The sequence below is a fragment of the Ranitomeya variabilis genome, chromosome 4 (genome assembly GCF_051348905.1).
Source record: "Ranitomeya variabilis isolate aRanVar5 chromosome 4, aRanVar5.hap1, whole genome shotgun sequence".
Taxonomy (NCBI): Eukaryota; Metazoa; Chordata; class Amphibia; order Anura; family Dendrobatidae; genus Ranitomeya; species Ranitomeya variabilis.
The window spans coordinates 657,333,965-657,359,568 of record NC_135235.1 but is presented as its reverse complement, the minus strand read 5'-3'; the positions used below and the strand labels follow the sequence as shown (position 1 = coordinate 657,359,568).

At 43.5% G+C, this 25,604-nt stretch overlaps 2 protein-coding genes across 2 annotated transcripts in view; both read right to left on the bottom strand.

The window, feature by feature from the left end:
• LOC143768180 (uncharacterized) overlaps positions 1–25,604 on the bottom strand; it is a 166,687-nt gene that overhangs the window by 25,730 nt on the left and 115,353 nt on the right. Inside the window, exons 11-12 of the mRNA XM_077256869.1 lie at positions 15,085–16,511; positions 1,528–1,797 (exon numbers count right to left, since the gene is read on the bottom strand). Coding sequence (XP_077112984.1) covers positions 1,528–1,797; positions 15,085–16,511 — 1,697 coding nt within the window. The remainder of the gene's footprint in view (positions 1–1,527; positions 1,798–15,084; positions 16,512–25,604) is intronic.
• Positions 1–25,604, bottom strand: part of LOC143767467 (uncharacterized) — a 390,459-nt gene that overhangs the window by 301,802 nt on the left and 63,053 nt on the right. The window lies entirely within an intron of this gene.

The window sequence follows — 25,604 nt, the reverse complement described above, 5'->3', positions numbered from 1 at the left end:
CCCCACCAAACATAAAAGGGGGTGGACAAAAGTATTAGCACCGTTCGAAAAATCAAGTGATGCTTCTCTAATTTATGTAATTAACAGCACCTGTAACTTACCTGTGGCACCTAACATGTTGGCAATAACTAAATCACACTTGCAGCCAGTTGACATGGATTAAAGTTGCATAGAAATGAATGGATTAAAGTTGACTCAACCTCTGTCCTGTGTCCTTGTGTGTACCACATTGAGCATGGAGAAAAGAAAGACCAAAGAACTGTCTGAGGACTTGAGAAACCAAATTGTGAGGAAGCATGAGCAATCTCAAGGCTACAAGTCCATCTCCAAAGACCTGAATGTTCCTGTGTCTACCGTGCGCAGTGTCATCAAGAAGTTTAAAGCCCATGGCACTGTGGCTAACCTCCCTAGATGTGGACGGAAAAGTAAAATTGACAAGAGATTTCAAGACAAGATTGAGCGAATGTTGGATAAAGAACTTCGACTAACATCCAAACAAGTTCAAGCTGCCCTGCAGTCCGAGGGTACAACAGTGTCAACCCGTACTATCCGTCGGCAACTGAATGAAAAGGGACTGTATGGTAGGAGACCCAGGAAGACCCCACTTCTTACCCTGAGATATAAAAAAGCCAGGCTGGAGTTTGCCAAAACTTACCTGAAAAAGCCTAAAACGTTTTGGAAGAATGTTCTCTGGTCAGATGAGACAAAAGTAGAGCTTTTTGGGCAAAGGCATCAACATAGAGTTTACAGGAGAAAAAAAGAGGCATTCAAAGAAAAGAACACGGTCCCTACAGTCAAACATGGCGGATGTTCCCTGATGTTTTGGGGTTGCTTTGCTGCCTCTGGCACTGGACTGCTTGACCGCGTGCATGGCTTTATGAAGTCTGAAGACTACAAACAAATTTTGCAGCATAATGTAGGGCCCAGTGTGAGAAAGCTGGGTCTCCCTCAGAGGTCATGGGTCTTCCAGCAGGACAATGAACCAAAACAAACTTCAAAAAACACTAGAAAATGGTTTGAGAGAAAGCACGGGAGACTTCTAAGGTGGCCAGCAATGAGTCCAGACCTGAATCCCATAGAACACCTGTGGAGAGATCTAAAAATGGCAGTTTGGAGAAGGCACCCTTCAAATATCAGGGACCTGGAGCAGTTTGGCAAGGAAGAATGGTCTATAATTCCAGCAGAGCATTGTAAGAAACTCATTGATGGTTACCGGAAGCGGTTGGTCGCAGTTATTTTGGCTAAAGGTTATGCAATCAAGTATTAGGCTGAGGGTGCCAATACTTTTGTCTGGCCCATTTTTGGATTTTTTTGTGAAATGATCAATGTTTTGCTTTTTGCTTCATTCTCTTTTGTGTTTTTTCATTTAAGACAAATTAAATGAAGATAATAATACCAAAGATTTGTGTTTGCAGTCATTTTCAGGAAGAAACTTAGTCTTATCTGACAGAATTGCAGGGGTGTCAATACTTTTGGCCATGACTGTATGTCATCCCCTGGTGTCATCTTTTGCATGGCTCTTCTTACTGCTTTCCGGACGTATGAGTCATCACCTTGGTGGGGGGGAGGGCCGGTTTCTCTGCTGCGGACATCTCCCACCAGGAGTTCCATCTGCCTTGTCTGCTGTTGGATCTGCTGCATCAGAAGTTTATTTGTCTCCTGCTGCTGTTCACGGAACTGCTCTTGGCGCTGCTGCTCTCGATGCAGTTGGTGTTGCTGCTGTTGACTCAGGATCAGGTGCTTGATGAGCTCGTCCATTTTGTTTGACGGTTGTTTCATCTCTGTACCCGTCTTCACCTAGGACATATGATTTGTCCACAGCTGCTATCCGTGTTCCTGGAACATTGCCCGCATCCGAACTACTCGTGCTAGGTCGGCTGTTGTGAATTCCGTTCTTGGACTCCCTCCTGTGGTCATGAATGGTACTTCAGTGAGTTCTGTCCTTGGACTCCCTCTGGTGGCTTTGAGTGGTACTGCTGATCCTTGAGGTTGGCTTTCCCAGCTGCCCTTGTTTATCGCTAGGCTGGCTTCTCTATTTAACTCCACTCAGATCGTTACCTCATGCCTGCTGTCAATGTCTCAGTACTGGTTCAGATCTCTCTTGGATTTCTCTGATGACCTGACTGTTCCAACAGAAGCTAAGTCCCTGCTAGCTTATTTATTGTTTATTGCATTCTGAATATATTTCTTAGTACATGCGAAGTTCTGTCCAGCTTGCTATCATGATATCTCCTTGTTAGCTGGAAGCTCTGGGGGTGCAGGGTTGCACCTCCACACCGTGAGTCGGTGTGGAGGGCTTTTTGCACACTCTGCGTGGTTTTTGTAGTTTTTTGTGCTGACCGCATAGATCCCTTTGCTATCCTCTGCCTATTTAGTGAAGACTGGCCTCCTTTGCTAATACCTGTTTCATTCCTGTGTTTGTGACTTTCCTCTTAACTCACCGTCAATATTTGTGGGGGGCTGCCTTTTCCTTTGGGGAATTTCTCTGAGGCAAGGTAAGGCTTTATTTCCTATCTTTAGGGGTAGTTAGCTCTTAGGCTGTGAAGAGGCGTCTAGGGAGAGTTAGGTACGCTCCACGGCTATTTCTAGTGTTTGTGTGATAGGATTAGGGTTTGTGGTCAGCAGAGCTCCCACTCCCCAGAGCTTGTCCCGATTTCCAGTTTAACCATCAGGTCATTCTGGGTGCACCTGACCACCAGGCCCATAACAGTACAGCAGGCCCACAAAGTGTTAATGCATCTCAAAAGAGGGATAAGAGAAGTTCGGAGACCATTTTTTTTTCTCTGCAGTGTGTTTTGTCTTTCTTTTCCCCTTAACCTCTGGGTGGTTCAGGACTCAGGTGTAGATATGGATATTCAAGGTCTGTCCTCTTGTGTTGATCAACTCACTGCAAGGGTACAAAGCATTCAAGATTATGTAGTTCAGAATCCGATGTTAGAGCCTAGAATTCCAATTCCTGATTTGTTTTCTGGGGATAGATCTAAGTTTCTGAATTTCAAAAATAATTGTAGACTGTTTCTTGCTTTGAAACCCCGCTCCTCTGGTGACCCCATTCAGCAAGTAAAAATCATTATTTCTTTGTTACATGGTGACCCTCAAGACTGGGCATTCTCCCTTGCGCCAGAAGATCCTGCACTGCTTAATGTAGATGCGTTTTTTCTGGCGCTTGGATTGCTTTACGACGAACCTAATTCTGTGGATCAGGCAGAGAAAATCTTGCTGGCTTTGTGTCAGGATGAAGCGGAGGTATATTGCCAGAAGTTTAGAAAGTGGTCTGTGCTTACTCAATGGAATGAGTGTGCCCTGGCAGCAATTTTCAGAAGGGGTCTTTCTGAAGCCCTTAAGGATGTTATGGTGCGGTTCCCCACGCCTGCTGGTCTGAATGAATCAATGTCCTTGGCCATTCAGATCGATCGGCGCTTGCGTAAATGCAAAGTTGTGCACCAGTTGGCGGTTTCCTCTGAGCAGAGGCCTGAGCCTATGCAATGTGACAGGACTTTGACCAGAGCTGAATGGCAAGAACACAGACGTCAGAATGGGCTGTGTTTTTACTGTGGTGACTCCACTCATGCTATCTCTGATTGTCCTAAGCGCACTAAGCGGTTCGCTAGGTCGGTCACCATTGGTACAGTACAGCCTAAATTTCTTTTGTCCGTTACTCTGATTTGCTCTTTGTCGTCCTACTCTGTTATGGCATTTGTGGATTCGGGCGCTGCCCTGAATTTGATGGACTTGGAGTTTGCCAGGCGCTGTGGTTTTCTCTTGGAGCCCTTGCAGTATCCTATTCCATTAAGGGGAATTGATGCTATGCCTTTGGCCAAGAATAAACCTCAGTACTGGACTCAGTTGACCATGTGCATGGCTCCTGCGCACCAGGAGGATATTCGCTTTTTGGTGTTGCATAATTTGCATGATGTGGTCGTGTTGGATTTGCCATGGCTGCAGGTTCATAATCCAGTATTGGATTGGAAATCAATGTCTGTGTCTAGTTGGGGTTGCCAAGGGGTACATGGTGACGTTCCGTTGTTGTCAATTTCTTCTTCCACTCCTGCTGAAGTCCCTGAGTTTCTGTCGGATTACCGGGATGTATTTGATGAGCCCAAATCCAGTGCCCTACCTCCTCATAGGGATTGTGATTGTGCTATCAATTTGATTCCTGGTAGTAAGTTTCCTAAGGGCCGACTTTTCAATTTATCTGTGCCAGAACACGCCGCTATGCGAAGTTATATAAAGGAGTCCTTGGAGAAAGGGCATATTCGCCCGTCGTCGTCACCGTTGGGAGCATAGTTCTTTTTTGTGGCCAAGAAGGATGGTTCTCTGAGACCCTGTATAGATTATCGCCTTCTCAATAAAATCACGGTCAAATTTCAGTACCCTTTGCCTCTACTGTCTGATTTGTTTGCTCGGATTAAGGGGGCTAGTTGGTTCACCAAGATAGATCTTCGAGGGGCGTATAACCTTGTGCGTATTAAACAGGGCGATGAATGGAAAACAGCATTTAATACGCCCAAGGGCCACTTTGAGTACTTGGTGATGCCATTCGGACTTTCTAATGCTCCATCTGTGTTTCAGTCCTTTATGCATGACATCTTCCGAAGGTATCTGGATAGATTCATGATTGTATATCTGGATGATATTTTGGTCTTTTCGGATGATTGGGAGTCTCATGTGAAGCAGGTCAGAATGGTATTCCAGGTCCTTCGTGCTAATTCCTTGTTTGTGAAGGGGTCTAAATGTCTATTCGGAGCTCAGGTTTCCTTTTTGGGCTTCATTTTTTCCCCTTCTACTATCGAGATGGATCCCGTTAAGGTTCAGGCCATTTATGATTGGACTCAGCCTACATCTGTGAAGAGCCTTCAGAAATTCCTGGGTTTTGCTAATTTTTACTGTCGCTTCATCGCTAATTTTTCTAGTGTTGTTAAACCGTTGACTGATTTGACCAAGAAAGGTGCTGATGTCGTGAATTGGTCCTCTACGGCCGTTGAGGCTTTTCAGGAGTTGAAACGTCGTTTCACTTCGGCCCCTGTGTTGTGTCAGCCAGATGTTTCGCTCCCTTTTCAGGTCGAGGTTGATGCTTCTGAGATTGGAGCAGGGGCTGTTTTGTCTCAAAGAAGTTCTGATGGCTCTGTGATGAAGCCATGTGCCTTCTTTTCTAGAAAGTTATCGCCTGCTGAGCGTAATTATGATGTTGGCAATCGGGAATTGTTGGCTATGAAGTGGGCATTCGAGGAGTGGCGTCATTGGCTTGAGGGAGCCAAACATCGCGTGGTGGTCTTAACGGATCACAAGAATCTGACCTATCTCGAGTCTGCCAAGCGGTTAAATCCTAGACAGGCTCGATGGTCGCTGTTTTTCTCCCGTTTCAATTTTGTGGTTTCATACCTCCCGGGTTCTAAGAATGTGAAGGCTGATGCCCTTTCAAGGAGTTTTGTGCCTGATTCTCCGGGAATCCCTGAGCCGGCTGGTATTCTCAAAGAGGGGGTGATTCTGTCTGCCATCTCCCCTGATTTGCGGCGGGTGCTGCAGGAGTTTGAGGCTGATAGACCTGACCGTTGTCCAGCGGAGAAATTGTTTGTCCCTGATAGATGGACTAGCAGAGTTATCTCTGAGGTTCATTGTTCGGTGTTGGCTGGTCATCCTGGGATTTTTGGTACCAGAGATTTGGTGGCTAGGTCCTTTTGGTGGCCTTCCTTGTCACGGGATGTGCGCTCTTTCGTTCAGTCCTGTGGGACTTGTGCTCGGGCTAAGCCCTGTTGGTCTCGTGCCAGTGGGTTGCTTTTGCCCTTGCCGGTCCCGAAAAGGCCCTGGACGCATGTTTCCATGGATTTTATTTCAGATCTTCCTGTCTCTCAAAGGATGTCTGTCATCTGGGTGGTTTGTGATCGCTTCTCTAAGATGGTCCATTTGGTACCCTTGCCTAAATTGCCTTCTTCCTCTGATTTGGTTCCATTATTTTTCCAGCATGTGGTTCGTTTGCATGGCATTCCGGAGAACATTGTGTCGGACAGAGGTTCCCAGTTTGTTTCGAGGTTTTGGCGGTCCTTTTGTGCTAAGATGGGCATTGATTTGTCTTTTTCTTCGGCTTTCCATCCTCAAATGGCCAAACCGAACGAACCAATCAGACCTTGGAAACCTATCTGAAATGCTTTGTTTCTGCTGATCAGGATGATTGGGTGACCTTCTTGCCATTGGCTGAGTTCGCCCTGAATAATCGGGCCAGTTCGGCTACTTTGGTTTCGCCTTTTTTTGCAATTCTGGTTTTCATCCTCGTTTTTCTTCGGGGCAGGTTGAGCCTTCGGACTGTCCTGGCGTGGATTCTGTGGTGGACAGGTTGCAGCAAATTTGGACTCACGTAGTGGACAATTTGACATTGTCCCAGGAGAAAGCTCAACGTTTCGCTAACCGCCGTCGCTGTGTTGGTCCCCGACTTCGTGTTGGGGATTTGGTTTGGTTGTCATCTCGTTATGTTCCTATGAAAGTTTCTTCTCCTAAGTTTAAGCCTCGTTTCATTGGTCCTTATAAGATTTCTGAAATTCTCAATCCTGTGTCGTTTTGTTTGGCCCTTCCAGCTTCTTTTGCCATCCATAATGTGTTCCATAAGTCGTTGTTGCGGAGATATGTGGCGCCTATGGTTCCCTCCGTTGACCCTCCTGCTCCGGTGTTGGTCGAGGGGGAGTTGGAGTATGTGGTAGAGAAGATTTTGGATTCTCGTGTTTCGAGACGGAAACTTCAGTACCTGGTCAAATGGAAGGGCTATGGTCAGGAGGATAATTCCTGGGTTGTTGCCTCCGATGTCCATGCTGCCGATTTAGTTCGTTCCTTTCATTTGGCTCGTCCTGATCGGCCTGGGGGCCCTGGTGAGGGTCCGGTGACCCCTCCTCAAGGGGGGGGGGGTACTGTTGTGAATTCCGTTCTTGGACTCCCTCCTGTGGTCATGAATGGTACTTCAGTGAGTTCTGTCCTTGGACTCCCTCTGGTGGCTTTGAGTGGTACTGCTGATCCTTGAGGTTGGCTTTCCCAGCTGCCCTTGTTTATCGCTAGGCTGGCTTCTCTATTTAACTCCACTCAGATCGTTACCTCATGCCTGCTGTCAATGTCTCAGTACTGGTTCAGATCTCTCTTGGATTTCTCTGATGACCTGACTGTTCCAACAGAAGCTAAGTCCCTGCTAGCTTATTTATTGTTTATTGCGTTCTGAATATATTTCTTAGTACATGCGAAGTTCTGTCCAGCTTGCTATCATGATATCTCCTTGTTAGCTGGAAGCTCTGGGGGTGCACCTCCACACCGTGAGTCGGTGTGGAGGGCTTTTTGCACACTCTGCGTGGTTTTTGTAGTTTTTTGTGCTGACCGCATAGATCCCTTTGCTATCCTCTGCCTATTTAGTGAAGACTGGCCTCCTTTGCTAATACCTGTTTCATTCCTGTGTTTGTGACTTTCCTCTTAACTCACCGTCAATATTTGTGGGGGGCTGCCTTTTCCTTTGGGGAATTTCTCTGAGGCAAGGTAAGGCTTTATTTCCTATCTTTAGGGGTAGTTAGCTCTTAGGCTGTGAAGAGGCGTCTAGGGAGAGTTAGGTATGCTCCACGGCTATTTCTAGTGTTTGTGTGATAGGATTAGGGTTTGTGGTCAGCAGAGCTCCCACTCCCCAGAGCTTGTCCCGATTTCCAGTTTAACCATCAGGTCATTCTGGGTGCACCTAACCACCAGGCCCATAACAGTCGGCTAAGTTAATGTCTCTGGGTGGTTTATTACTTCATAAACCATAAAGCTTAGAATAGTTACAAAACAGCCTTTCTGGCACAAATGAAAATAGAAAGTCCATACAGAGACCTTCCTTGTATGGCTCCCACCTTCTGGGACAAAGACAAATGGCAGCTCTCACTGGAGATTCAGTCTGGAGGCTTCCTTCCTCCAAAACAAGACAGAAATTAAAAAAAAGACTGGCTGGACATTTAACTCCCTCCAACCCCATCCTTAAGGTGCAGACATGGTGAGCAGGCATCATCTCGGTTTGCTGTGGTATGGGCAAGGGCAGCTTTACAACCCTGCTGCATTGCTAAATCTAAAAGCTCTGTCAGAATGGCTGCACCCAGTAAACTAAGTGATACATCATTGGATTCAGGGTCCCTTTGCCTACATCATGCTGCTCTCAGATGAGGTAGCAAAAACCTGCTGACAGATTCCCTTTCAGGGCTCCCTGATAGATACGCGTAATTATCTATACTTCTCTTCTTCGTGATAACCAGCAGCAGGAAGATTATTAAATTTTCTAGTGCAGATTTCTCCTTTTTTGTACCGTGACATCTATTTGGTACTTCACTAACTTTATTGTAGTGTTGGAGGGGATGGAATTTAGGATGTGTCACACTTAGTAATGTTTTTACTTTTGAAAAATTTTAATAAAAAAACATTTGAACCAAAAAAAAAAACCGCGTTAGGACAGTTATTTTTACCCTTCGCCACGACAGCACCCCACATGAGAGAGAGGGATCCGCCCATAGGAACAGGAAACCTACAGAATAAAAGGAGGCGGTCCCCTCTCCTCCTCAGTTTAGGTTTCCTGTTTCTATGGGAACCCGAAGTACCTGCAGTCCAAAAAAGGATTCCTGGGCCATGCACCCGCCTGCGTCAGTCTCTGGTGGAACGGCAGGGGCTGCGGTGCCAGAAGCAGCGGCGGGGGAGCCACTGTTTGCAGCCTCCCCCCTCGTCTGATCGTCGCCATGGTCCGGGTTCGGTACCGCTGGGCCGCCCGGATCCATGAGGACGCGCGCGCTCAGCGGCCGGCTTCTTATCCAGCAGCCGCCGCATGGTAAGGAGGAGCGGCGCGTCTAACCCGGAAGTCGCTGGAGCACTTCCGGGTTGGGTCCGGGGAGGCAGGAGATTCGGCGCCAGATTTAAAAGTGCAGCACTAGCGTCGGCCGGTGTGTGTAAGTATGGCTTCACCGGCCGATGTAGCGCACTTGTCTGCAACAGAGCAGTCTCCCAGTAAGGAGACAAGCGCCAGGAGCAGCACCAAAAGTGGAGATCGATCCCAGGAAAAACGATCTGCCACCAGACAGAAAGGTCTTTCAGCCAAGAATCCGCCTCCAGAACCGGTACCTGTCAGCTTCACTGGGTGAGTTTTAAAAGAGTCTCTTCCCATATGCTGATATATGTTCCTCCTATATCCCCTTCCTCTAGACTAAGAAAAGGACACATAAAACCAAACACAAAGAATGTGCCTTATGCTTGCAACCCCTCCCGGACTCATATACTAAGAGGTTATGTGCAGAGTGCATCGTACTGACCTTACGGCAAGAAAACGTAATGACCCCGTCTGACGTTAGAGCCATAATTCGTGAAGAGATGCAAGGTCTGGCCCATACAAGTAGCACCAGTACCCGCCAGCCCAGCAGGTCCCGATCTCCAGTAAGCTCGGAGTCAGAGGTAGTGCAAAAATCCTCTGATGAAGAGGAGTCCCAGCAAAGTTCATCAGAATATGAAGGAGGGCTTTGTCTACCAAATAGTAGCGTAGACAGTTTAATTAAAGCCGTCAGGAGCACGATGGGGTGCCCAGATGAGAAGGGAAAGAAGTCAGCGCAGGACATCATGTTCGCGGGATTAGGACAAAGAAAACGAAGGTCCTTCCCCACCATACCCACAATTAAGGAGCTGGTTAAAAAAGAGTGGGAGAAACAACACACGAGAGGATTCTTGCCATCCTCTGCTAAAAGACGCTACCCCTTCAGTGACGAAGAACTTAGTTCCTGGCAAAAAATTCCAAAAGTTGATGCGGCAGTGGCTTCAACTTCTAAACAGTCGGTCTTGCCTGTGGAGGACTCAGGGACTCTAACGGATCCGTTAGACCGAAAGGCAGAAGCCTTACTTAAGAGGTCATGGGAGGCAAATACGGGGGCATTCAGGCCAGCCATTGCTAGCACCTGCACTGCAAGGTCACTGCTAGTATGGACAGAGCAGCTGGAGGAACAAATTAGAGGTGGAGCTTCGAGGAATACAATTCTGTCGAAAATCCCTCTAATGAAAGACGCAGTAGCATTTCTAGCAGATGCGTCGGTAGATTCACTACGCCTAACAGCCAGGTCAGCCGGCCTAGTAAACACAGCACGGCGAGCACTCTGGTTGAAGAATTGGAAAGGGGACGCACAGGCCAAAGCAAAACTTTGCGCGATCCCCTGCCAGGGTGAGTTCCTATTTGGGAAAGCTCTGGACGAGCTCTTAAATAAAGCAGGAGAGCGGAAGAAAGGCTTCCCTAACCAGTACCTTCCCTCTTACAGGAGAGCTTTCAGGAGACGCCCCTTCACCAGGAATAAACCTACTGAGCAAAGGGAGCGCTGGGAGGCAAAGGATCCAAAACAAAAAGGTGCTCTGTTTTCCGGATCCTATAACCAAAAACGCAACAAGTACCGTTAATTATGAAGTGGGCGGTAGATTGAAGTATTTCTCTTCTAAATGGAAATTAATAACATCTAGTCCTTGGATTCTGGACATTATTGGGAATGGATTAAAGTTAGAATTTGATAGAATCCCTTGGGATTCTTTTATTGTAACATCTCCGAGAGGTCAACAACAACAAGAAGCTCTGGAATCAGAGATCCTATCGCTTCTATCTAAAAAAGTATTGATAGAAGTTCCCCGGGATCAAGAAGGGAGGGGGTTCTATTCCCCTTTATTCTTGATCAATAAACCGGATGGTTCATTCAGAACCATCATAAACCTCAAAAAACTAAATTCCTTTTTACGTAACCACACTTTCAAAATGGAATCCATTAGTTCTACCATCAAGCTTTTGTTCCCTAGGTGTGTCATGGCCGGGATAGACCTAAAAGATGCATACTATCATCTTCCAATACACGCCGAACACCAGCAGTATCTAAGAGTAGCGGTCATCCTGGAGGGACAGGTTCGTCACTTCCAATATGTGGCAATGCCATTTGGGCTTTCTATGGCCCCCCGCATTTTTACAAAAGTGATGTTAGAGGTAATGGCTCATCTACGCCAACGGGACACTTTAATAATACCCTACCTAGATGACTTTCTAGTAGTAGGGAATTCTGTAGCTCAATGTAAATTGCGGTTATCTAACACAATCTCATCCCTGCAGGAGTTGGGTTGGATTATCAACTTCGAAAAGTCCAGGCTGAATCCAGACACTACTCAAATGTTTCTAGGGATCCAGCTAGACTCAGTAAGTCAAAAAAGCTTCCTCCCGCATTCAAAGAAAAGGACTATACAGTCAAAGGTGTCAGAAGCGATAAAGAACCCCTACATGACACTAAGGAAGGCTATGTCCTTACTGGGATCATTGTCCTCATGTATCCCGGCTGTACCATGGGCTCAATTTCATACCCGCCAATTACAGTTCAAAGTACTGTCAGCCCAGGGACGGGTAGGACACCTAGAGAGTAAACTAACTCTCTCTAGAGATGTCATAGAATCTCTATCCTGGTGGCTAGATATGGGACACCTTTCAGGGGGTGTACCATGGATAATAGATCCATCCAGAATAATTACTACAGACGCCAGCCCTACGGGATGGGGTGCACATATGGAGGATGATATAGTCCAGGATACCTGGAATCAGTCAGAATCATCATGTTCATCAAATTGGAAAGAGTTAACAGCAGTAGGGAAAGCCTTAAATTATTTTCTTCCACAGATCCAAGGAGCAGATGTAAGAGTTTTCTCAGACAACTCCACCACAGTGGCCTATGTAAACCGCCAGGGCGGTACACGGTCAGGAAGTCTGATGACCATCGCAGGGGAGATCTTCCAGTTCGCAGAGGCTCATCTTGCGTCCCTAACAGCCCTACACATCAGAGGCATAGAGAATACCAAAGCGGACTACCTCAGCCGAAACAGGCTGCGCCAGGGAGAATGGTCCTTAAACAGAGCCGTGTTCAGACTAATAACAAAAGCATGGGGAGTGCCTCAGATAGATCTATTTGCCACAAGAGGCAACAGACAGGTAGAAAAATTCGCTTCCCTGAACTCCATGGATCACCCAGACATGCTGGACTCTCTACACCATCCTTGGAACTTCAAACTGGCGTACGCCTTTCCTCCAATGTCTCTGATTCCGCTAGTGATCAGGAAGATCAGGAGGGAGCAAGCAAGGATAATCCTCATTGCACCCTTCTGGCCAAAAAGACCGTGGTTCTCCTGCCTCCAGAGCATGTGTCTATCCGATCCATGGATTCTTCCATTGGACAAGGAACTACTGTTCCAGGGGCCGTTTTTCCACCCGCAAGTGAAAGGGCTTCACTTGACGGCGTGGAACTTGAGCGGCAATTATTAACTTCAAGGGGTTTCTCAGAACAACTAGTAAACACCCTGCTACTAAGTAGGAAAAGATCTACCACCCTGATATATAGCAGGGTATGGAAAAAATTCTTAGACTTTCATACAGTACCATTCACTAAGCAGGTTCCGATAACACCTATTCTAGAGTTCCTACAAAAAGGTAGAGAATTAGGACTATCAGTGAACACCTTAAGAGTCCAGATATCAGCGTTAGGAGCCTTATATGGATATAATATAGCCGCTGATAGATGGGTCTCCAGATTCATTAAGTCTTGTGAACGGAGTAACCCAGTACATATTCCCCGTCTACCTCCGTGGGATTTAAATCTAGTGCTAGAAGCCTTAACCAGCTCCCCATTTGAGCCTCTAGATTCTATACCTCTAAATGTCCTCACATATAAGGTAGCCCTCTTGGTAGCCCTGACCTCAGCCAGACGTGTTAGTGACATCCAGGCACTATCGGTAGACCCACCATTCTTACTGACATTCCATGACAGAATAGTCCTAAAACCAGACCCCTCATACCTCCCTAAGGTAGCATCCACCTACCACAGGTCACAGGAAATATTTCTCCCTTCCTTTTTTGATTCTCCTGTAACCCCTGAACAACATAAGTTCCACACCTTAGATGTCAGAAGAGCCATCCTGACTTATATAGAAAGGTGTCAAACATGGAGGGAGAGTAGGGCTCTGTTTATCTCCTTTCAGGGCCACAAGAAAGGACATGGGGTCACGAGAGCTACCATATCTCGGTGGATCAGAGATGCTATCTGCTTGGCCTATACATCGAAAGGCGAGATTCCTCCAGTGGGTATTAAAGCGCACTCAACACGAGCCATGGCTTCCTCCTGGGCGGAACAAGCGGATGTCCCGATCCATCTAATATGTAAGGCCGCAACTTGGTCTACACCTTCTACCTTTTACAACCATTATAGACTTGATCTATCTTCATCGTCTGATTTGACATTTGGTAGAGCTGTGCTTAGTACAGTTATCCCACCCGAGTAATGACTCTCTGAAAGTCTCTCATGTGGGGTGCTGTCGTGGCGAAGGGTAAAAAGCCGGATTACTCACCGGTAATGCTCTTTTAATGAGTCCACGACAGCACCCATTTACAACCCTCCCTGATTATGCACAGCCCTTTCTTTAATTCACAAATAATGGTTGTATAGAGTTTTTAAGATATTTTGCTGAATAAGAATTAATACTAAAGCTTTTGCGGTTCCCTTTTTATACTCTGTAAACTAAACTGAGGAGGAGAGGGGACCGCCTCCTTTTATTCTGTAGGTTTCCTGTTCCTATGGGCGGATCCCTCTCTCTCATGTGGGGTGCTGTCGTGGACTCATTAAAAGAGCATTACCGGTGAGTAATCCGGCTTATTTCCTGCACATAAATTGATAACATTTAGATGGATTCAGACCAGGTGTGGACATACCATTGGTGCAACCAGTGCAGTCTCACAGAGGCCTGAGAGGTAAGGGCCCACATCCACCTCCAAATCATGCAGAATTGTGTATTCTGATGAGCTATTAGACTGCAAAGAGCTTATATATTATTCTTGCACAGATGCCCTCTTCTATCTTTTTCCACCAGTGATTTAGATGTACACTCCTACAACATGTGATTAACAAAGTCATTATTACAGGACTGTATGAAAAAGGGATTTATTCTAAATAATGCCAGAAGCAAAAATGAGAGAATCCGGCTCCATGGCTGAATACTTCGGGCCTCCAGCCTGTTAGTACTAGACGGGGTCTTTGTCCCTGGAGCTTCTCTACTTGGTATAATGAGACTCACTGATATTATTCATATAAAGTAAAACAGAAACTGCCTTAATATGAGGACCTTGTCTGATCGATATGTCATTGTACAGAGAACTATGGAGATAGCGCTATGCCTCTGCATAAAATATGTGATGTTGCCGCAGCCCTAATATTTCTGTACATGAAGTCTCTTTATAAATATTGTTACCCCAGAACTCCGGATTGGGAGAAGAGGAAGGTGTAGAGCTAGATATATTTATGACAGAATATGAATTCTGAATTTCAAAAGGTACAAATAAAATATCTGTTGCTGTAGAATGGTAGTATAAGGATGACAGGAGTTGGAGTTCATAATCGGTCTAGAAAAAGTCCAGTAGCTAAGGTTTAAATTGTTTTGTCCGGCCTTAAACATTGAGAAAGGGATATTTTTTTATTTATATACTTTTATAGGAAAAACATACAAATGACTACAGCTTTGTTAGTGAGAATTTGCATTAATAAGACAATGGTATGCAGAATATATAAGGACTAATGAGGAAACAAGATGGGCCGACCTCTGCTCCAGCAAAATTTAAGTGGGAAGAAGAAGTATCACCAATACATGAGGAACAATTGTCTAGAATGCTAAGACTTTGCTTTCTTTTTAGCATTATACATAGGATTTATTTAACACCAGAGTTATTGTCAAAGAAGGATAACAAAAAGAACCCCAAATGTCAGATTATATTGACGGACACTCATCTTAAGTTATGGATATGCCTTCAAATGCAACTTTATATGGGTCTAAATTTAAATATATAAGCACCAGCCTAAGTCCTCTTAAACTCAACAATATATTGGTATTGGGGCATAGAGAAGGGATCAATTCCCAATAGTCTTATTTGACTTCACCATCTCTTTTATGTGCTTTATTGTACAATTTATCAAAATATATGTTTTTTTTCCTGTGGGAGTTTTTCTTGGTGGTAAACAAAATATGATTTTCAAGTTAAATATTTCTCACCTTCTAGGTATGTTGATGGCTTCTCCCTATATGAGATTTTTGATGTTCAAGAAGATGCAATTTGTAGATAAAACAATTCCCACATTCTGAACATGAAAAGCGTTTCTTCCCTGTATGAGTGCTCTGATGGAGAATTAAATGTGATTTACGACTAAAACATTTCCCACAATCTGAACAGGAAAAGGGTTTTTCTCCTGTATGAATTCTTCGATGGACAACTAAAAGTGATTTTCGAATAAAACATTTTCCACATTCTGAACATGAAAAGGGCTTTTCCCCTGTGTGAATTTTCTGGTGACTAACAAGACTTGATTTCACTCCAAAACATTTTCCACATTCTGAACATGAAAAAGGTTTCTCCCCTGTGTGAGTTCTCTGATGCGTAAAAAGCTGAGATTTATCTGCCCAACATTTCCCACATTCTGAACATGAAAATGGTTTCTCTCCTGTGTGAGTTCTCTGGTGCTTAACAAGACTTGATTTATCTGAATAAGATTTTCCACATTCCAGACATGAAAAAGGCTTCTCCCCTGTGTGAGTTCTTTTATGAATAACAAGATATGATTTCTTGGTAAAAAGTTTCCCACATTCTGAACATGAATATGGTTTCTCCCCAGTATGAGTTCTCTGATGTACACCAAGTCTCGATTTATCTGAAAAATATTTACCACATTCGGAACATGAAAATGACTTCTCCCTTGAGTGAATTGTCTGGTGTCTAACAAGATGTGTTTTATCTGCATAAGATTTCTCACATTCTGAACATGAAAAAGGCTTCTCACCTGTGTGTAATTTCTGGTGTCTAATAAGGTTTGATTTATCTGTAAAACATTTCCCACATTCTGAACATGAATATGGTTTCTCTCCTGTGTGAATTCTTTGGTGTCTAATGAGAGATGATTTTTCTGCGAAACAGTTCCCACATTCTGAACACGGATATGGTTTTTCCCCTGTGTGAATTCTCTGGTGTACAACTTGAGCAGATTTATCTACAAAAGATTTCCCACATTCTGAACATGAATAAGGTGTATTCCCTGTGTGACTTCTCTGGTGTCTAACAAAATGTGATTTATCTGCAAAATATTTCCCACAATTTGAACACAAATATGGCTTCTCTCTTGTGTGAATTCTCTCCCCTGCATGAATTATGTCATGACAAATAGGCTCTAATTTCTGGTTAAAATAGTTACCAAACTCTGAAGAAGAAAATCTTTTCTCCTCTGTGTGAATTTTTTGATGTGTAACAAGAGACGTGTTGAGGGAAAAACTTGTTTCACTATCTGCACTTGAAAATGGTTTCTTTACAGATATTGAATCTTTGCTGTGAAGAGATGAGGATTTATCTGGAATATTTGCATTCATTTCAGTTATATCCTGTATGATATCATCTAATTTAAAAATTGAAGATGTCAGGTGTTCCTCTGATCTCCTCATAGAGTCATCTGCCAAGAATAAAGATATTTTTTTAATAGAATATGCTTAGAAAGTATATTTAACATTTCTAAAATATACATATAAGTTGTAAATTATATAGCAAACGTCAATTATTTACTACAAAAACATCAGTTCACCAGCTAACATTAGACCTCAGGGCAGGAACCAGTACAGCTTGATGTTCCACTCTTTATTCATTCAATCAGCCAAACATTGAAATAATAAGCCATCAAAAAATGGTATGTAGTTCAAATTTATACAAATAATAAATTCGAATTTGTCCCCAAAAACAACTCCACTTATGTTCTTTCTTTTGTCAATAGAAAAATAAAGGGTTTCCGCATAACTAGTAGCTGATAGACTCTTGAAAAGCAACATGTCTTCTATAACCCAATCAAGCAAAATCTATGCTTCCAAAGCCAAATGTCCCCATTGCTTCTTTTTTCTTTTGAAATTATTTTGATTGTAATTTTATAGTTAATCTATTTGTAATCTTGCCTGAAGAAGGAGCCACTGTGCTCTGAAAGCTTGCAAACATATTATTTTCTGGTTAGCCAATAAAGGTATCACTCCTAGAATACTTCTGTCATCATTGGGCAGAAAAGTATTCACATCGATTTTTCTGGCTAACACGGTACCACAATAAAATTTGTTATTGTACATCATAGTTGAGCTACAAAACAGTTTTATAGAAGGATTGGATGAATAATCATTGATACAATTAACCCCCTAACGACCAGAGGTATTTTTGGTATTCGCATTTTTGTTTTTTGCTCCCCTTCTTCCCAGAGCCATAACTTTTTGATTTTTCAGTCAAAATGGCCATGTGAGGGCTTGTTTTTTTGAGGGACGAGTTGTACTTTTGAACAACACCATTGGTTTTAACATATTGTGTACTGGAAAATGGGAAAAAAAATTTCAAGTGCGGTGAAATTGCAAAAAAGAACAATCCCACAGTTGTTTTTGTTGTTTTTTACCATGTTCACTAAATGCTAAAACTGACATTATGATTCTCCAGGTCATTACAAGTTCACAGACAACAAACATGTATAGGTTCTTTTTCATTTAAGTGGTGAAAAAAATTCCAAACCATGGATGTCTCCAGTACAAGTTCTTATATAATAGACATTTGTAGAATTCTTTTTACATAGTTATTAAGGTTGAAGGAAGACTTTAACCCCTTCACTCCGAAGCCTGTTTTCACCTAACTGACACGGCCAATTTTTACAATTCTGACCACTGTCACTTTATGAGGTCATAACTCTGAAACGCTTCAACGGATCCTGGTGATTCTGAGATTGTTTTCTCGTGACATATTGTACTTTATGATAGTGGTAAAACTTCTTCGATATGACTTGCATTTATTTGTGAAAAAAACAAAAATTTGTCAAATTATGAAAATTTCGCAATTTTCAAATTTTTCGTTTTTATGCCCTTAAATTAGAGAGTTATATCACATAATACAGTTAATAAACAACATTTCCCACATGTCTGCTTTACATCAGCACAATTTTGGAAACATAATTTTTTTTGTTAGGGAGTTATAAGGGTTAAAAGTTGACCAGCGATTTCTCATTTTTGCAACAAAATTTGCAAAACCATTTTTTTTACGGACCACCTCACACTTGAAGTGACTTTGAGGGGTCTATATGACAGAAAATGCCCAAAAGTGACACCATTCTAAAAACTGCACCCCTCAAGGTACTCAAAACCACATTCAAAAAGTTTATTAACCCTTCAGGTGCTTCACAGGAATTTTTGGAATGTTTAAAAAAAATTGAACATTTAACTTTTTTTTCACAAAATTTTTACTTCAGATCCAATTTGTTTTATTTTACCAAGGGTAACAGGAGAAATTGGACCAAAAAAGTTGTTGTACAATTTGTCCTGAGTACGCCGATACCCGACATGTTGGGGTAAACCATTGAATGGGCACATGGCAGAGCTCGGAAGGGAAGGAGCGCCATTTGACTTTTCAATGCAAAATTGGCTGGAATTGAGATCGGAACCCATGTCGTGTTTGGAGAGCCCCTGACGTGCCTAAACAGTGGAAACCCCCACAAGTGACACCATTTTGGAAAGTAGACCCTCTAAGGAACTAATGTAGATGTGTGGTGAGCACTTTGAACCTCCAAGTGCTTCACAGAAGTTTATAATGTAGAGCCGTAAAAAAAATTAATATTAATTTTCACAAAAAATGATCTTTTTGCCCCAAATTTTTTATTTTCCCAAGGGTAGCAGGATAAATTGGACCCCAAAAGTTGTTGTGCAATTTGTCCTGAGTACGCTGATACTTCATATATGGGGATAAACCACTGTTTGGGCGCATGGCAGAGCTCGGAAGGGAAGGAGCGCCATTTGACTTTTCAATGCAAAATTGGCTGGAATTGAGATCGGAACCCATGTCATGTTTGGAGAGCCCCCGACGTGCCTAAACAGTGGAAACCCCCACAAGTGACACCATTTTGGAAAGTAGACCTTCTAAGGAACTAATCTAGATGTGTGGTGAGCACTTTTAACCCCCAATTGTTTCACTAAAGTTTAGAATGTAGCGCTATGAAAATTAAAAAATCATTTTTTCTTTCCACTAAATGATGTTTTAGCCCGCAATTTTTTTTCCCCAAGGGTAACAGGAGAAATTGGACCACAAAAGTTATTGTCCAATTTGTCCTGAGTACGCTGATACCCCATACATTGGGGGGAACCACTGTTTGGGCGCACGGCAGAGCTCGGAAGGGAAGGAGCGCCGTTTGAAATGCAGACTTAGATGGATTGGTCTGCAGGTGTCATGTTGCATTTGCAGAGCCCCTGATGTACCTAAACAGTAGAAACCCCCCACAAGTGACCCTATATGGGAAACTAGACCCCCCACGGAACTTATCTAGATGTGTTGTGAGAACTTTGAACCCCCAAGTGTTTCACTACAGTTTATAACGCAGAGCCGCGAAAATAAAAAATATTTTTTTTTCCACGAAAATTATATTTTAGCCCCCACGTTTTTATTTTCCCAAGGGTAAGGCTGGTTTCACACTTGCGTTTTTATCTGCATGCGTTTTTTAAAAAAGCGTTTGTGTGAAAAAACGCATGTAAACGCGGTAAAACGCATGCGTTTTTTTAGACGCATGCGTTTTTATAGAAAAACACAAGAAAACGAGAAAAAACCAAAAAACCCTAACCCTACCCCTAACCTGAAATACGTGGCACTGAAATACGTGGCACTGAAATACGTTTATATACGTATATACGTATATAAGTGCCACGATATTTCAGTGGCCACGTATATAAGTGCCACGTATATAAGTGGCCACGTATATAAGTGCCACGTATATAAGTGCCACGTATATAAGTGCCACGTATTTCACGTAAATGCCACGATATTTCAGTGCCACGTATTTCACTGAAATATCGTGGCACTTAAATACGTGGCACTTAAATATCGTGGCACTGAAATACGTGGCACTGAAATACGTGGCACTGAAATACGTGGCACTGAAATATCGTGGCACTGAAATACATGGCACTGAAATATCGTGGCACTGAAATATCGTGGCACTGAAATATCGTGGCACTGAAATATCGTGGCACTGAAATACGTGGCACTGAAATATCGTGGCACTGAAAGACGTGGCACTGAAATATCGTGGCACTGAAATATCGTGGCACTGAAATACGTGGCACTATGTCAGAAAATGTTCATTAAACGGTTAGGGGTGAGTTTAGGGGTAGGGTTAGGGTTTGGATTCCTTTATCACCTTGATGGTGGTGGGTGACTTTGCAGTGTGTGTTCTGGTTTTTTTCTATAAAAACGCATGCGTTTTTAACGCAAACAAGCGTGTTGAGATCGGACGCCATGTCGCGTTTGGAGAGCCCCTGATGTGCCTAAACAGTGAAAACTCCCCAATTCTAACTGAAACCTAAACCCCAACCCTAACCCCAGCCCTACCCCTAGCCCTAACCCCAACCCTAGCCCTAACCCTAGTCCTAACCCTAGCGCTACTTTCACACTAGCTTTTTTTTGCATACGTCGCAATGCGTCGTTTTGGCGAAAAAACGCATCCTGCAAAGTCATCTGCAGGATGCGTTTTTTCCCCATAGACTAACATTAGCGACATATTGACACACGTCGCAAGCGTCGTGCGACGGTTGCGTCGTGTTGTGGCGGACCGCCGGCAGCAAAAAACGTTACATGTAACTTTTTTTGTGCCGACGGTCCACCATTTCCGACTGCGCATGCGCGGCTGGAACTCCGCCCCCACCTCCCCGCACCTCACAATGGGGCAGCGGATGCGTGGAAAAACAGCATCCGCTGCCCCCGTTGTGCGGCGCTTGCACAGTATGCGTCGGTATGTCGGGCCGACGCAGCGCGACGGCCCCGTACCGACGCTAGTGTGAAAGTAGCCTAACGGGAAAATGGAAATAAATATATTTTTTTAAATTTTATTATTTTTCCCTAACTAAGGGGGTGATGAAGGGGGATTTGATTTACTTTTATAGCGTTTTTGGGGCGGATTTTTATGGTTGGCAGCCATCACACACTAAAAGACGCTTTTTATTGCAAAAAATAGTTTTTGCATCACCACATTTTGAGAGCTATAATTTTTCCATATTTTGGTCCACAGAGTCATGTGAGATCTTGTTTTTTGCGGGACGAGTTGAAGTTTTTATTGGTACCATTTTCGGGTACATGACATTTTTTGATCGCTTTTTATTCTGATTTTTGGGAGGCGGAATGAACAAAAATCAGCAATTCCTGAAATTATTTTAGGGGGGGCGTTTATACCGTTCCGCGTTTCGGTAAAAAGGATAAAGCAGTTTTATTCTTCGGGTCAGTACGATTACAGCGATACCTCATTTATGTAATTTTTTTATGTTTTGGCGCTTTTACACAATAAAAACTATTTTATATAAAAAAATAATTGTTTTTGCATCGCTTTATTCTGAGAGCTATAACTTTTTTATTTTTCTGCTGATGATGCTGTATGGTGGCTTTTTTTTTGCGGGACAAGATGACATTTTCAGCGGTACCATGCTTATTTATATCCGTCTTTTTGATCGCGTGTTATTCCACTTTTTGTTTGGCGGTATGAGAATAAAGCATTGTTTTTTGCCTCGTTTTTTTTTTTTTTTACGGTGTTCACTGAAGGGGTTAACTAGTGATATAGTTTTATAGGTGGGGTCGTTACGGACGCGGCGATACTAAATATGTGTACTTTTATTGTGTGATATTTTTTTTTATTTAGATAAAGAAATGTATTTATGGGAATTTTTTTTTTTTTTTTTTCTTTATTTAGGATTTTTTTTTTATTTTTTTTTACACATGTGGAAATTTTTTTTTTTTACTTTTTACTTTGTCCCAGGAGGGGACATCACAGATCGGTGATCTGACAGTGTGCACAGCACTCTGTCAGATCATCGATCTGACAGGCACATTGCAGAGGCTTGCCGGTGCCTGCTATGAGGAATTCTCAGCAGACGCCGGCAAGCAGGGTCATCTCATGACCCGGAAGGAGTCCCGCGGCCATCTTGGATCCGGGGACTCCTTCCAGGTCACCGGAGCAGCGCGATCTTATCGCGCTGCTCCGGTGGGAGAGCGCAGGGAGCCCCCGTCCCTGCGCGATCCCCCTCTATGCCGCTGTCACTATTGACAGCGGCATCAGAGGGGTTAAATGCCCGCGATCGGCGATAGCGCCGATCGTGGGCATTGCTGCGGGGTGTCAGCTGTCATATACAACTGACACCCGCACCCGATCACCGCGGCGCTCAGTGTGAGACCGCGGTGATCGGGGCGCCGTACTAGTACTGCAGCTGTCAGTAATGCAGTGCCGGCAGCGCAGTACTAGTACGGCGCATGTCAGGAAGGGGTTAAGTCCATCTAGTTCAACTCATAGCCTAACATGCCCTAACATGTTGATCCAGGGGAAGGCAAAAAACCCCCATGTGGTCAGAGTAAGCTCCACCATGGGGAAAAAAATTCCTTCCCGACCCCACATACGGCAGTCAGACTAGTTCCCTGGATCAACGCCTTATCAAGGAATCTAATATATATACCCTGTAACATTATACTTTTCCAGAAAGGTATCCAGTCCCCTCTTAAATTTAAGTAATGAATCACTCATTACAACATCATACGGCAGAGGGTTCCATAGTCTCACTGCTCTTACAGTAAAGAATCCGCGTCTGTTATTATGCTTAAACCTTTTTTCCTCCAGACGTAGAGGATGCCCCCTTGTCCCTGTCACCGGTCTATGATTAAAAAGATCATCAGAAAGGTCTTTGCACTGTCCCCTCATATATTTATACATTAAAATAAGATCACCCCTTAGCCTTCGTTTTTCCAAACTAAATAGCCCCAAGTGTAATAACCTATCTAGGTATTGCAGACCCCCCAGTCCTCTAATAACCTTGGTCGCTCTTCTCTGCACCCGCTCCAGTTCAGCTATGTCTTTCTTATACACCGGAGACCAGAACTGTACACAGTATTCTAAGTGTGGTCGCACTAGTGACTTGTATAGAGGTAAAATTATGTTCTCCTCATGAGCATCTATTCCTCTTTTAATGCATCGCATTATTTTATTTGCCTTTGTAGCAGCTGCCTGACACTGACCACTGAATATGAGTTTGTCATCCACCCATACACCCAGGTCTTTTTCATTAACGGTTTTACCCAGAGTTTTAGAATTAAGCACATAGTTATACATCTTATTACTTCTACCCAAGTGCATGACCTTACATTTATCCCCATTAAAGCTCATTTGCCATTTATCAGCCCAAGCTTCTAGTTTACATAAATCATCCTGTAATATAAAATTGTCCTCCTCTGTATTGATTACCCTGCAGAGTTTAGTGTCATCTGCAAATATTGAAATTCTACTCTGAATTCCCCCTACAAGGTCATTAATAAATATGTTAAAAAGAGGGCCCAATACTGACCCCTGTGGTACCCCACTGCTAACCGTGACCCAGTCCGAGTGTGCTCCATTAATAACCACCCTTTGTTTCCTATCCCTTGAGCCAGCTCTCAACCCACTTGCACATATTTTCCCCTATCCCCATTATTCTCATTTTATGTATCAACCTTTTGTGTGGCACAGTATCAAAAGCTTTTGAAAAGTCCTTATACACTACGTCCATTAGGTTCCCTTGATCCAGTCCGGAACTTACCTCCTCATAGAAGCTGATCAAATTAGTCTGACATGAACGGTCCCTAGTAAACCCGTGCTGATACTGGGTCATGAGGTTATTCCTCTTCAGATACTCCAGTATAGCATCCCTTAGAATGCCCTCCAGGATTTTACCCACAGTAGAGGTTAAGCTTACTGGCCTATAATTACAGAGTTCAGTTTTTGTCCCCTTTTTGAATATTGGCACCACATTTGCTATACGCCAGTCCTGTGGTACAGACCCTGTTATTATGGACTCTTAAAAGATTAAAAATAATGGTCTATCAATGACTGTACTTAATTCCTGCAGTACTCGGGGGTGTATCCCATCCGGGCCCGGAGATTTGTCAATTTTTGTGATTTTTAGACGCCGCCGTACTTCCTGCTGGGTTAAGCAGGTAACATTTAATTGGGAATTTTTATCACTAGTCATATTGGCTGCCATGGGATTTTCTTTTGTAAATACTGATGAAAAAAAGTCATTTAGCATATTGGCTTTTTCCTCATCCTCATCCACCATTTCACCCAGACTATTTATAAGGGGGCCAACACTATCATTTTTTAGTTTCTTACTATTTATGTAGTTAAAGAATATTTTGGGGTTATTTTTGCTCTCTCTAGCAATGAGTCTCTCTGTCTCAATCTTTGCTGCCTTGATTTGCTTTTTACAGAATTTATTTAATTTTCTGTATTTATTTAATGCCTCACCACTACCTACTTCCTTTAATTCTCTAAATGCTTTCTTTTTGTCCCTTATTGCACCCCTTACAGCTCTATTTAGCCATATTGGTTTCCTCCTATTTCTAGTATGTTTATTCCCATACGGTATATACTCTGCACAGGTCCTATCCAGGATGCTAATAAACGTCTCCCATTTTCTTTGTGTATTTTTATGTCTCAGGATATCGTCCCAGTTAATTGCACTAAGATCATCTCTCATCTGTTGGAAATTTGCCCTCCTGAAGTTTAGTGTCCTTGTCACCCCTCTACTACACATCTTATTAAAGGTTACATGAAAACTTATTATTTTGTGATCACTATTCCCCAAGTGACCCCCAACCCTTATATTTGCTATGCGGTCTGGCCTGTTGGTTAATATTAGGTCTAGCAGTGCCCCCCTTCTTGTTGGGTCCTGAACCAGTTGTGAAAGGTAATTGTCTCTCATAGTTGTCAAAAACCGATTACCTTTACTGGAACTGCAGGTTTCTGTTCCCCAATCTATTCCAGGGTAGTTGAAGTCCCCCATAATAATGACTTCTCCTTGAGTCGCAGCTTCATCTATTTGCTTTATGAGGATATTCTCCATTGCTTCCATTATTTTTGGAGATTTATAACAAACCCCTATCAGTAATTTAGTATTTTTCCCCCTCCCCTTTTCTCCACCCACAGGGACTCTACATTTTCATTAGATTCACCTATATTATCACGCAGGATGGGTTTTAACCCCTTCCCGACATGTGACGTAATAGTACGTCACATGTCGGGACCCCCGCTTTGATGTGCGCTCCGGCGGTGAGCGCACATCAAAGTCGCGACATGTCAGCTGTTTTTTACAGCTGACATGTGCGCGCAATAGCGGCGGGTGAAATCGCGATCACCCGCCGCTATTAACTAGTTAAATGCCGCTGTCAAACTCAGACAGCGGCATTTAACTACCGCATCCGGCCGTGCGGCCGGATATGAGCGCATCGCCGACCCCTGTCACATGATCGGGGGTCGGCGATGCTCCTCCATTGTAACCATAGAGGTCCTGGAGACCTCTATGGTTACTGATCGCCGGTGGCTGTGAGCGCCCCCCTGTGGTCGGCGCTCACAGCACACCTGCATTTTAGCTACATAACAGCGATCTGATGATCGCTGTTATGTAGCAGAGCCGATCGGGCTGTGCCTGCTTCTAGCCTCCCATGGAGGCTATAGAAGCATGGTAAAAGTAAAAAAAAA